Source organism: Notolabrus celidotus, chromosome 4 (genome assembly GCF_009762535.1).
Source record: "Notolabrus celidotus isolate fNotCel1 chromosome 4, fNotCel1.pri, whole genome shotgun sequence".
NCBI classification, from domain to species: domain Eukaryota; kingdom Metazoa; phylum Chordata; class Actinopteri; order Labriformes; family Labridae; genus Notolabrus; species Notolabrus celidotus.
In genome coordinates, this window is record NC_048275.1 from 16,873,777 (window position 1) to 16,886,692 (window position 12,916).

A 12,916-nucleotide genomic window follows, 5' to 3' on the forward strand; every position below is an offset into this window, starting at 1 on the left:
CAAGCTTGGTTACAAGATTTCCTGCTTTCTCTGCTTTATGGCTATAAATAGATTATTATGGGGGCTTGGACTTCTTGTCATAAAAAAGACTTATGTAGCTCCCTTTATAAGATTAGATAAGATAAGATAAACTTTATATTCCCCGGGGGGAAATTTGTTGTGGACATAAGTGCAGTGCTGCTCACAAACAATACATTCATTCAACATACCAACATACAACACCATGCCCACTGTCAAGATAAGAAACCACGTCACTGTGGCATACCAATGACACAACAATACCAATAATAAATAAATAACAATAAGATACCAATGTGGCAGTTAAAAGCAATATCATATGAACATTAGTGCAGAGTAAGTGAACCCTCATACTCATACAAGAGCATTATGTTGGTGCAGATTGTTTGTTGAGTAGAGTGATGGAAGTAGGGAGGAAGGAAAGCTTGAAGCAATTACTTTTATATCTGCTCGCTCTGAACCGTCTGCCAGAGGGCAATAATTCAGATTCTGAATAAAGAACATAAGAAGAGTCCTTCAAGATTTTTTGTGCCTGATTGACAACAGTATTTCCAAAGATAGTTTGAAGGGACAGTTAATTTTTCTTACCAATCGCTTTCATGGCACATTTAAAAAGTTTTTCGATCTTAGATTTACATTTAACAGATAGAGGGCCAAACCAGGCTGCAATCCCATATCTGATCAGACTTCCCATGACAGCATTATAGAAGGTCAACATCACACTCGTACTTACACCAAACAATCTGAGTCTACGAATGGGAAAGTGTGTCAACTCAGTTGACCAAACCATGTAATGATAATAAAGCAATTGTTGTTCTAATCAGTAATGGCTAACAGGTCTATGTCACATGCCTTACTTCTTAGAAGCAAGAAGTTTAACTTTTGATAATTAGGAAAAACTTGGCAAAAATAAAATGACTTAACTTCTCTCTTTAAAATCATACAGCAGGACCTAAAACATAAGACTGTATGAAACGCCATGTTAATAATATTTAAACTGAGCTCTAACGCACCCCAAAATGATATTCTATCACCTTAAAGCATTAGTCAGTCCTGTTGCAGATGGTCTTGTTTGCTTTTGTAGGTCATTTAGATGCATAAATATTTATTTTAGACTTTTTCACTACCAGCCAAACACTTCTCACAAGAGCTTTGAATATGATTGTAATGTCCTAATTTAGTTACACAACTTTAACTCATGGAATTATGGTAAAGCATAGGTAGAAAGAACACACACAATAAAAAGGCCTGTTACTGTCCTTTGCTCTATTTCCTGTCTACAGATAATATCTATCCATCTCACTCCAGCCTTCACACCCTCTGCCCCCCCGGCTACCCCTACAACCACCTTCTTTCTTTCTCTCTTATGAATGAGTGATGGCGAGCTGCCAGAGATGTCCTTGTGATAGTGGTCACAGACTGTGTTGCTGTGGTAACTTGCAGCCTTAAGATTCATGGCATCCATTCGACAACCTTGTCAGCATGAGCTCAATAAGTTCCCCAACCTTTCTGCAGGGTAATTTTGTTTTGAATACCCAAGTGGTGCAGTGCTGCACAGGTGCAGGCTTAAGTGTCTGGCTTACTCTTTTTGAATTCAGCTGGCAACCCAAAAATGTTTTGTTCATGTTGGTGATCATTAGCCAGTTTGTCAAGCTGCTATGTTTATTGTATTACCAATCTTTTTTCTGTATTGCACAGTTTTGCTGTTTTCGTTGTTCAGCCACAGTTAGTGCAGCATTTTTCTTGTTTGTTTGACATGCAAAGTGTTTGAGACAGAGGTTAGTGAGCTGTTTTCTAAACAGTTTGTTGTAATTGGGTGCTTTCATGGTGTTTGGGTTAATCTGTATTTGCAGACGGTGAATAAAAATTGCAGAATCCTCAGGCACGGATCCAGATTTTGGTAAAGGAGGTGTTCTGGTACCAGTTTGTAGTCCAAGAAGCATTGTCTGGGAAAGGTTTAGCATCAGTTCGATATGCAGGAAACCAGTCCCTGTGAAGAGCAAAGGTGCCAAACTTTTTTTCATAATCCCAATACAACACTGGATCTCATGGGAAGTCATCTAAAGACAATTAAGCTTAACCCTCCTGTTATGTTGCGGGTCAAATAGACCCTTTTTAAAGTCCATTTTAGGCAATATATACCTTCCAAACCAGCTAAATACAGCATAACAATCTGGGCGGCATGTGACAGAAGAGGTGTCTCGTGTTAATTTATCAACATCACTTCATAAAAAGAAAAAAATTCAAAATGTAAACTAAAATGAACAAAATCTAAGTAATGTAACACTATTGTATTTATATTTAGGGCTTTCCAGTGTACATTAAAACAGTCTGTGAGAATTAAAGACACCATTGCACTAAATCTTGATTTAAATGGTTAGTAATGGAGTAAAAAACTAGATTAAAAAAAAATGTGTATTGGGATTCTTTGGGGTTCTGACACTTTTGAATAATTGAATATGCCCTGGGTCAAATTGACCCAGGAACATTATTGCTGTTCCAGAGAAACAAACATAACAGGAGGTTTAATTAAATGTCTTTGAGCAGGCATATAAATGAAAGTGCATCATACATCCTGTTCTTAAAGGTTGTCTCTCTGAACTTACACCATCTTTATAGCTTACTGCTTACGCCACTGGAAGCCCCAGTAAGTTTGCCATTGTGTACAGAGATACTGTGAGATAGCTCAAATGCTGTTACAACGACATATGGACAGGTTTGTGGTTGTAATCACAGGAAACCTAACTATTATTACCATTTAATTGCTTTCATAATGGTCAGAAACAGAAATAGAAAAAAAAGTAAAAGTCCATAGGGACAGACTGCGTCTTCTAATCTGCGGTCAGTCTGCATTGCGTATGTGCATCCTTTTCTTTGGAACGTAACGTTGTTGCATTGTTTTACCTGGATCCAGTGATGCTATTTATTGATTAGCTGTTGGGTAGCTATATTTCTTTCTTTCTTTTTGATTAGCTTGTGCCTGACAAGCTCCTTCTGAACTCTACAGGAAACCCACTTAATTCCTACCTGTTCCGCAGTTTAAGGAAAAGCGGCGCAACTTGGTGGGTGTTGTCCTAGTAATTATTCTGCGTGAAAAATACAAAGTGTGGCGTGTGAGTGTGTGAACAGGTTGAAATGCGTGAGACTTGAGAGCCCTGTACTGTATGTCAGAGGAAAAAGGCTGCTGTTGCTCCTGTTTGGATTTGATTCATTGAACATTCTACTTCAGCAAAATTACTTAATGGTCTGACACTTTGTGGTGATACTGCGTGTTCATTTTTACATCATAACTACTGCACTGTAATGATATTGATGAATCCTGCTCTCTTTTGATACATCTTTAATAATTTAATTTACACAATGAAGACCCATGGGACTGTTTCAACCTCAGGAAAGCTGTAAATTGCTAGACGTGTATTTTTACTTCTCTAACTTGATTTAAAAAACGAGGTTTGTGGTGAATGGAAAACTTCATCATGCCCTTGAACAGTGCTTTCGCCTAACAAAGGCTATTCCAGTATGAATACCTTGGCATCTCACTATATCTTCAGTTTGTTTGGCCATGAATGAGCAGTTGCCCTCCCCATATTTGTCCGGGGACTAGGAAGGGAAAGTGTCCCTTCATCGTAAACTCATTATTGTAAGTTGAATGCGCCCCAGTGAGCAGGAAAATAAAGTCATACTGTTGGAAATAAACGGAATTCTGTCCACAGGGATTCTGTGCTTATATAAGAAGTGATAATCTAATTAAGGATGTTCGAAAAAAGGTGTTTGAGTTCATCAAGTGCTGAGATTTCTCCTCCTTGTCGAAATCTAGGTCACCACTGAAGAGGATCGGCATCATTTGAATATGTCAGCGCTGTATACAGACACAGGAGCTAAGAGGTAGACAGGAGTCTTGTCGGCTAAGGAAAATAACACCAGGTGAAATGATGCCGACAACATGCTACCCTCACACTGGAAGTGTTGCTATTTAAGGAATTATAAACAGTATGCCTTACCTGTGTGCTACCCACAATTATCCCCAGTAGAGAACCCCAATAGCTTAGTATGCAAATGCAACAGCCGGTTTACAAGAGATGTGAGTCATTTGCGGTAACATAGCACTTCACTACACTGTAATGCAGCTGTAGCGTAGATCTCTGAGTGGTTTTATTGTCATAATATTGATCCTATTAAAAGTTACTGACCTTGAATGTGTGCTCTGCGGGCTGTTTTTATTTATTTTTCTGCTGTAAACCGCTGCTGGTTTCTGAGGGCAGACTAAATAGGAAATACTATCTCACAGCCTCCGCCACAGGTTCTGCCTCATTCACCGAGCTGAGGACTGCAGTTCAGAGGGAAATAAGATCAAGTGACTGCAAAGACTGTTTTATCTAGTGAGGCTGTCATGCTATGTAGCTGCAGGTTCTATTTAGGCTTGCTCTCGCACCACCTCAGGCAGCCAGACTTGAGCTAGGGAGTCACCTATTTCGATGTTGTGCTTTTTGAAAAATATTATAATCCCCACCTTAACTTCAGAAGCTTTCATTATATATATCTGTGAGCGTTTGTGTGTGTGGGGTGGGTGTATCTCTGAATTCTGACAGAGTGCATATGCTCTGCTTGCAATGTGACTGATAATAACTGTGTGCTTTGTGTCGTGCAGTGACGGGAATACCTGTGTTCCCCCGTATGTGTATGTGAGAGTCTCTAGATGCATTGTGTACCCCTGTGATGTGTAATGCAGAGTTGGGAGTAATATCTTTTCTGTTCATGTAGACACACTTGTCCTCAGATAGCACCGTCAAGGTAGTACCATCCTCTCCCCCCATACATCTGATGCAGTAGCATTCACCCATCACAGGGCAGGAAACAAGACAAACAAGGAGAGAAAGTGGTGGGAAGAAAAGGAGAGCTTTTAATTTCCTCAGCAGTGCAGTCTGGGAGGTTTTTACAGTTGCGCAGATGGACATAAACTGGAATGAATGCTAGATGAGTCTCAGATTGAGTGGCAAGACAGGCTGCATCTGACTGAGTGTGCTAATAAAAGACTGATGTAGAGTCCTGTTTGAAATTTGTAATTGAGGGTGAGCTCATTTTCACAGCATGTCAACTTAACAAGTGCATGCTTTAGAGTTACAATTTGTAAGTGGGCACCACGCCAAGCTTATTCCTCATATAATATTTATCTTGATAGGCCCTTCAGTCTCTTATAAGCATTAAAATGTCTACAGGGATTTGAAGATATCTAGGTAATAATGGTCTGCTTGTTACTGTATGAAAAATGCATTTGCACTCATTATGTACTGACCATTCTTAAATGCCATTTAAATCTAGGTTAGTTGCAGGTATGAACAATGTATTAAAGTAGGAAACTGAGGCTGTGCAGAGTGATCAACAACATGCTCATTTGAAATATCAAGTTCAGAGCAGTTTAAAGCCATATCAGTGTATTGTGCTTCCTCAGTGTTACATTGTCACGCAGTACTGGATCAGTGACTCACATGAACTTGATCACAGTTAACTATGGTTATTGGAAAAACCAGAAACTGTGACTACATCAGCTACTTACAGTGATGTCAGATGTCCCCCTTTTAAAACCTTGAGTATGAAGTTTTAGTCATCACCATTTTGTTTTGGGAGACGTGATATGATCATGTATAAATTACAAGGTGAATATAAATTGTTATGTCCCTTTTCTGGCTGACAGGCACTTAGAAGTGACTTGCTGCTGGAGTAATGTTTTTTTCAACATTAGATATCTGACATTTCTTAACATCGAACAACTTCCTCATTCATGAGCAGCTGAAAAGATAATGAACAGGGAAGAGACATCAGGCCATACTTATAAAGAAAACCATGTTTGATAACCCAAGATCTACTGTTAGGCGGCAGACCAAATTAGCTCTCAAGCTATCAAGGGGAGAGTAAGTAAGTAAGTAAGTAAGTAAATTTTATTTAGTATAGCACCTTTCACAGACATAGTCACGAAGGGCTTTACAGAGAATCAATGTCGACAAGACAATACAATGAGCAATAAATAAGATAATTAAGAAAGCAGACAAATTACATCAAATTACAACAGAAGGTTGAAAGCCATAGCAAACAAATATGTCTTAAGCTGCTTTTTAAAAGTCTCAGTTGAATCAGCACAGCGCACTTGGAGCAGAAGACTGTTCCAGAGAGATGGAGCCACATGCTCAAAGGCACGGTCACCCTTAGTTTTAAGCCTGACACGAGGCACAGCAAGCAGACCCTGATCTGAGGATCTTAAACTGAGTAGTGTCAGGGATGAATGTTTGTGAATATGATGAATACCCTGGTATATGATTGGGATTATTAAGTCATTAGGAATATGCCTACTGAAGGAATAACCAGTTGTGTTGCCCCCTGCTGGCCTGTAAAAATAAGGCAGGTTTAAAGCGCTTCACATGGCTGTGTTACTTCTGATATACAGTCTGCTAAAACCTAATCAGCACTTCAGCTTCTTAACATATTCTCTAAGGCAGAAAAAAAGAGAACATTTCTTTCTTGCTGCAGTAGCTAATAAAGGCCACTTTCATATAAGGCACCTGAGGAGAGACAATCAAAATCCTGAAACTTCCTCTTAAAAATGCCTCACCTTCAAGGTGTGCTCAATGTAGAATCAATCTAACGACCAATCCTTTAACACCTTCCTTTTCTTAGAAACAGCTCGTCAAATAAGAGACTTTATGATGCACTTAACAATGGCTAAAAAGAAACCCAAGAGGCTAGCATTGATTTACAAACCCAGTTTGAAAATGTTTTTCGCTACAAATGGTGCTACAGAACATTGTGATTGCACTCTGAGTGCCCTCCCTGATAGTCTTTGAAGTGCTCAGAGCCGTGTGCTGAAGCTCAGTATGTGCTTATATACGGAGCTTTTGTTAGTCACTTTATATGTACTGAGTCCTGTGCCATCATTATTCAATGATTCACACTGTGCAGCCAAAACACTCACTCTTATCTGTGAAGAGGCTGCAGAGACGTAGTCAGACAGCTCTGGGTGGGTGTATGGGTGGGGGACAGAGGGGGAGAGAGAGAGAGAGAGACTCACCCTGTCTCTACCTCACTCTTGTGGGAAATGACTTGCCTCTCTTCCTCACAACATGAAGCCAGAGAGCATCCCGACTTCAAGAGCTTCAGATCCTGAATATTCACGCTGGTGGCATTTTACCATGTGTAGGCGGTGAGGGTTTGCAGAGATAGGAGAGAGTGTGTGAAGTATTGATCACTGTTGCTGTTGTCCTTGTTTGCTCTGTGTCTCACAGTGCCAGCTTACTCACAGAGTAAGACAGTGAAAGATTGAACACAGAGAGAAGGTTGGCGTTATAAGGCACAGTCATTCAGCGGGGATGAGCTGAACACAATTGGGATTAATTTAGAGCGATATGTTTCAAGACAACAAAAGGAATGATGCATGCGACTCATAAAATGAGGCCACATAAATTGTGGTTATTCTTGTTTTTCTGTGCGTCACTTTGGGGAGCTACAGCTTTGTAAGCCTGAGTTATATAATAATATATTAATATATAACTTTTTGATTTTATTTTAGCAGTGTTGAATTTCTCACTGGAATTTAAAACACTTCTGTCCTTATAACCTTTCTGCCTTCGCTAACTTTCAAAAGTGCTGGTTTAGGAATGCCAAAAACAGATCTTACCCTCTGATACTTGCGCTACTAGAAGTCATTATTTTCCATTCAACTGGTCCAATAATTACATGATCCAACACTGGAAGCCTCTTTTAGTCTATGTGAGAGAAATACCCTTCAATTAATTCACTTTGGGGTTTTTGAAATGTCCCTGAATGTACTGAAGTCTAAGATTGCAAAATCAAAGGAGAAACTGGAGGACAGCCAGAGGCAGTTTGAAGAGATATCTTAACTCAGGGTCTGATATTTGTGTTAGATATTGAACTTGTTGCCAGAACTCTAATTTGACTCTTGATTCACATGGTTAAACCAACAAGGATTTTTTAGAGGCAGATTTATTGATGTGCCCCATGCAGTAGCCTATCGGTGGGAGAAAAGAGCCTAAAGTATAAACTAAAATAGTCTAAAAACATTGTTTTCCAATGTGATCTTCATTTAAACAAAAAAGGATTGAAAGAATTCAAATTACATTACCTTTCCCAGGTGAGTGAAAGGTAGAGAGAAGGGGAAGACATGCAGGAAATAGTTGTGGCCGGGAATCGAGCCGGCGACCCCTGCGACGAGGACTGTAGCCTCTGTATGTGGGGCACTTAGACCACTAGGCCACCAGCATCCCTTTTTTCCCCTTTTTATACCAAAATTCAGAAAGGAATTAAATGTAAGGAAATTATCCATTAGACCTACAACAGTTATTTAGATGGAAGGACGGATGGATGGATGAATGGATGGATGGATAGATGGATGGGTGGCTGGATGGTAGATGAACAGCTCTAATCATCCAATGGGCTTAGTTACAATAACTAAAATCAATACTAATGCTAAATAACCAAATCCCATCACATTGCATAAACAAAAACAACTACATTTTGGATGTTGAAAAGACGTTCAACTCTTAACCTGTCTGTTTTATGCACATCTTTCTGACATGGTAAAACAGGTATCTGTTGAGGAAAGTTGTGTTACATTTACGCATTGGGCTTTTGATCGGTTATGGTGTTACTTAAGCTTCACAAAAGGTAGTTATCCTGTTCTATTATGTGGTGTTCCCCGGGGATCTATCCTTGGCTCTCTGTTGTTTTGAGTTCACATGTTGTCTTTGGGGTAATTTTTTTTTTAAAAGAGACAAAAAAGCCATGCAAAAAATAGTCAAAAAAAAGTTCTTCAGGATTAACTGGAAAATGGCAATTCTTTCTTGAAGCATGTTTATTGGATGCTGAGTGACTGATGTTGGAAATGTATGGGTGTAAATCTGACATCTGCTGTTAAGATGCCCTTATTTCTCTGTTTGCCTTTTAACTATTGTGATTTTACATCATAGCAAAACATATTATGTAATGAACTAAATTAGAAAACCATCTCTGCATTCATTATTTCTTGTCTTTGCTAAGAGGTTTATGATATCATGAGATTTCAAGATCATTGAAGAAACATTTGATTGATTTGAAGGTTTACAGGGTAAGGCATCCCAGGTGGGGACGCTGCGTGCATTTCTGTTTACCAGAGTGTTATTGTAATACTTCAAATGAGGAGCACAGATTTTTCTTGCTTTAATACAGGGAATGAGACGTTTCATTTTTAGTTCAGACACAGACAAAAAAAAAATCATACTTTAATTGATTAAACCTGAGAACTCGTGCCCATGACTGCCTCCTTGTAGAGTAACCCTGGGATAATAAAGCCATCATCCACTGTCTGTGTGTTATTTGTGCGTTAAAAACTGATAAACCTTGACAGCTTCATCACATCTAAAGAACAGAAAATTGACCGTGCCCGACAAATAGCTCTTAGAGCAGAAGGTCCCTTACAGGTAGAGAGGTGTTAAGCGGCACATTTTATGTGTTTAATAATGTGGTCCTGTTCGCACAGGGCATATCAGTGTGTTGCCCACATAGTGTGTGCATTTTCACACTAAGGGAGGATTTTCATGACATCCCTTGGCATCTGATCCGGCTGACATATCGGGGCTGTGCTCTACTCTCAGATCCGCTGCCTTCTGTGTGTTCTTGGAAACATGGCTGCCTTGTGTTGCTCTGCCAGGCCCTTGAGACAACTCCCAGTACATTTCTGTCTCAGTGACATGCGCAAATGTTTACCATTCACATCTGTGCCTGTGTGTGTGCATGTGCGTGCGTGCGTGTGTGCGTGCGTGCGTGCGTGCGTGTGTGCGTGCGTGTGTGCGTGTGTGTGTGTGTGTGTGTGTCTGTGTTTGTCTGTGTATCACTCCTTAATGCAGCTTTTAGTTCACAAGTATAACCCTGTCAATGCTTAACACTTGACTGTCTGATGTGTCTGTTGAGTGACATTATACATGTTTCTTAAGTCTTTCAGGATCCACGCTCACTGTGATAGGCTTTGACAAGAAACTGTACTGGTAGACTTTCTAAATTGAATAGCTGTTTCTCAATTCATTGAGTACCTCTAAGTTTTGACAAATGGCCCAAATCATAGGGACTTTTCAAAGACAGACATCCAAAAGCAATGACTATTAGTTACCAACTGCCTTGCCTCACTCTGTGTCCCCTGAAGACACAGCTGAACCTCACAGGAACCTGTGTGTGTCTGTTTATCTCTTTGTCTCGCTCACACACAACCTCCACTTACTAAGGCCAGTCCATGAAAAGTGCTCACTCTTCCTCTTGTTATCTCTCCCTCCTCTTCTCTCCCACTGTCTCTGTGTTGTCCAGATGGAGGAGGTAATAGCCCGCATGCAGGATGAGAAAAATGGTATCCCTATCCGAACAGTGAAAAGTTTCCTAACCAAGATCCCCAGTGTTTTTTCAGGTAAGCATTTTATATCTCTCCAACGCTGCTCTGTTCTGCCTTTCTCTTCACTTCTCATCTCCTCTCTCCTCCACTTGGCTCCCACCCACTAAGTACCCATTTAGTACTTCTTGCCAAACAAACACTGGAAGTATTTGGAGAGTTGTCCGCTCTGCATTTCACACCAGCTGCGGCAGAATGTCAAGAGGATTGTATTGGATTTCTAAGCTGTGCAGCCTGATAGATAAGAACGTATGCTGTAGTGAAACTCCATAAGAGGTTAGTAAAGTTAAAGACTGCAGACAAAAACTGAAAGGAGTGAGGCGTACGTAACTTCCATTTTTACTGCACGGAAAGATAAAGCACACACACACACACACACACACACAGACACAGACACACACACACACACACACACACACACACACACACACACACACACACACACACACACACACACACACACACACACACACACACACACACACACACACACACACACACACACACACCTTACCTTGATCTAACCATGACACAGTCTAATTAAAACCATATAGTAGCTAATAACAGTTGCAGGTTATCCAACTTTTTTAAAAATTAAGCATTTATAAGAGATGACCCACACTTCATGTAATTCTCAGACTTCCCCTGCAAGTCCTCGATACTGCAAATTTGAGCACAACCCTCTTTGCATGATATAGCCTCGGGGCACAGACGATGCCAGAGCCACCACTGGTCACCATCACTGCTAACTAAGGCATCATGCTGTGCTTGACACAACCACTGACAGGTCCAAGCTCTGTTGACATGGTGACCAAGATGGGGCGCAGATTAAAAAAAAAAGGTTGGCAGTGAAAATCTACATATGGCCAGGATTCAAATTTAGATAGCAAACTTAAGTTCTATGGACATTAATGATACAATAAAGAATGCATTGGGCATCCAAAGAGCAACAGATGAATGGCTCTTTTTTGTTTTGTTTCCTTTTTGATCCATGGACTACTATAGATGGATGATTTTTAGATCCAAGCAACATAAGCTGAGATTTTTTCTCTGTTCTATCTTATTCTCAGATATTGTACATACAGTACATTTAGCAAACATCCATACTTGCTGTAGGAGCATGATGGAATAACAACAGATGGCTTGTACTTGTGGCTCTGTTTTGCTCCTGTTTCCTATATTCAGAACATACACATATCTTACTACAGGGCTGTCGTAGTCATGCTTTTCCTAGACACATTTCCCTATAGGTATGATAAAGAGAATTGTTTCATAACATCTTAAAAGAGTACACCATAATCTTAAGTGTTTGAGATCCTATATGCTTCAAAAATGGAGCACTTCTAAAAAAGGTAGTATCACTGTGGATTAAAAGTAGAACCAATGTGTAATGTTTTCATGTGGATCAAGACTTCTTTCAGTTTTCCTCCGAGTGTATATTGCTCCGACTTCACTCTGCCAGAAGGCAACACTACTCCCATGCATGGCAGTTTCTAAGGACACAGTCCCCCCTCAGCCTCCCCTCTGTGAGCAACACAGCCGCTTGTGTTCAGTGGAGCACTCGGCCAAGCTGTAAGCACAAACAGTGAGGGACGAAGACCATGTTGCTGCAGAGTGTTTTTTTTCCTCTGCACCACTTAAACACTCAATTTTCTCTATAGAATGCATTGATTTGTTTACCTTACCCTCTCCTGCACTTCTTTAATTTGTTCACTTTTACAGTAAAAGCACTTGCTCTGAATTGATTGTATTGCCAAGAAAACAGCTCTTTCAAGATCCAATATTCAGTGTGGTTTGTCACAATGGCTGTTGCAAATGTAGCAACTGACCATCTGAATAATGGTCTATCTTTCTAGCTGACGGTTCCAAAAAGCCCCTTTGGACTGTAGCTCCTATACATAGATACATATCTTTGTGTGTTAAAACAACATGACAAGCTCAAGCTATGTGCCGCAGGTTAGCGCATTTAACTCAAAGTAGTTTAGAGAAACGTAAAAATTCCTTAGGAAAAAACCTTCCATCTCTCTCTACCAGCTTGTATCACTGGACTAAACCTGTCCAATCAAATGACGTAAGCTGTAACTCTATTCCAAGGCTGTGGCAGGTGCAGCTAACTGCTGTCCACAGCAAGACAGACAACTTCAAATACTGTATGTTGTTATAAAAATCCCTCTAATTCATGTGGATGTGGAGGCAGTGGATGGTGATATTGTTGAAACCACTTTCAGTTGGTGTGCTGCACCTTGTGCTGTGCATATCTCAGCACTACCGAGGCAAGAAGAGAGAAAGTCAGAGGGAGAGAGGGAGATGCTGTTAATGCAGGAGGAGGTATAGGACATTTACCACTATTGCTATGGCTCCTGACCGACACAACCCCTGTGTGACAGCTGCCAAACGAAAGTCATGTAAATGCTGAATAATGCTAGTTTGTAAAGAGCAGGGGCGTCAAACTCATTTCAGTTCAGGGGCCACATACAG

The 12,916-nt window shown here is 40.3% G+C and overlaps 2 protein-coding genes across 6 annotated transcripts in view; one reads left to right on the plus strand and one right to left on the minus strand.

The window, feature by feature from the left end:
• The window catches only part of LOC117811636 (ubiquitin-conjugating enzyme E2 D4-like), a 57,560-nt gene that overhangs the window by 38,259 nt on the left and 6,385 nt on the right, over nt 1–12,916 (minus strand). The window lies entirely within an intron of this gene.
• rgs7a (regulator of G protein signaling 7a) overlaps nt 1–12,916 on the plus strand; it is a 77,683-nt gene that overhangs the window by 36,167 nt on the left and 28,600 nt on the right. For all 5 annotated transcript variants that reach the window (XM_034682036.1, XM_034682039.1, XM_034682038.1 and 2 more), the window contains exon 3: nt 10,360–10,456. In XM_034682036.1, coding sequence (XP_034537927.1) covers nt 10,360–10,456 — 97 coding nt within the window. The remainder of the gene's footprint in view (nt 1–10,359; nt 10,457–12,916) is intronic.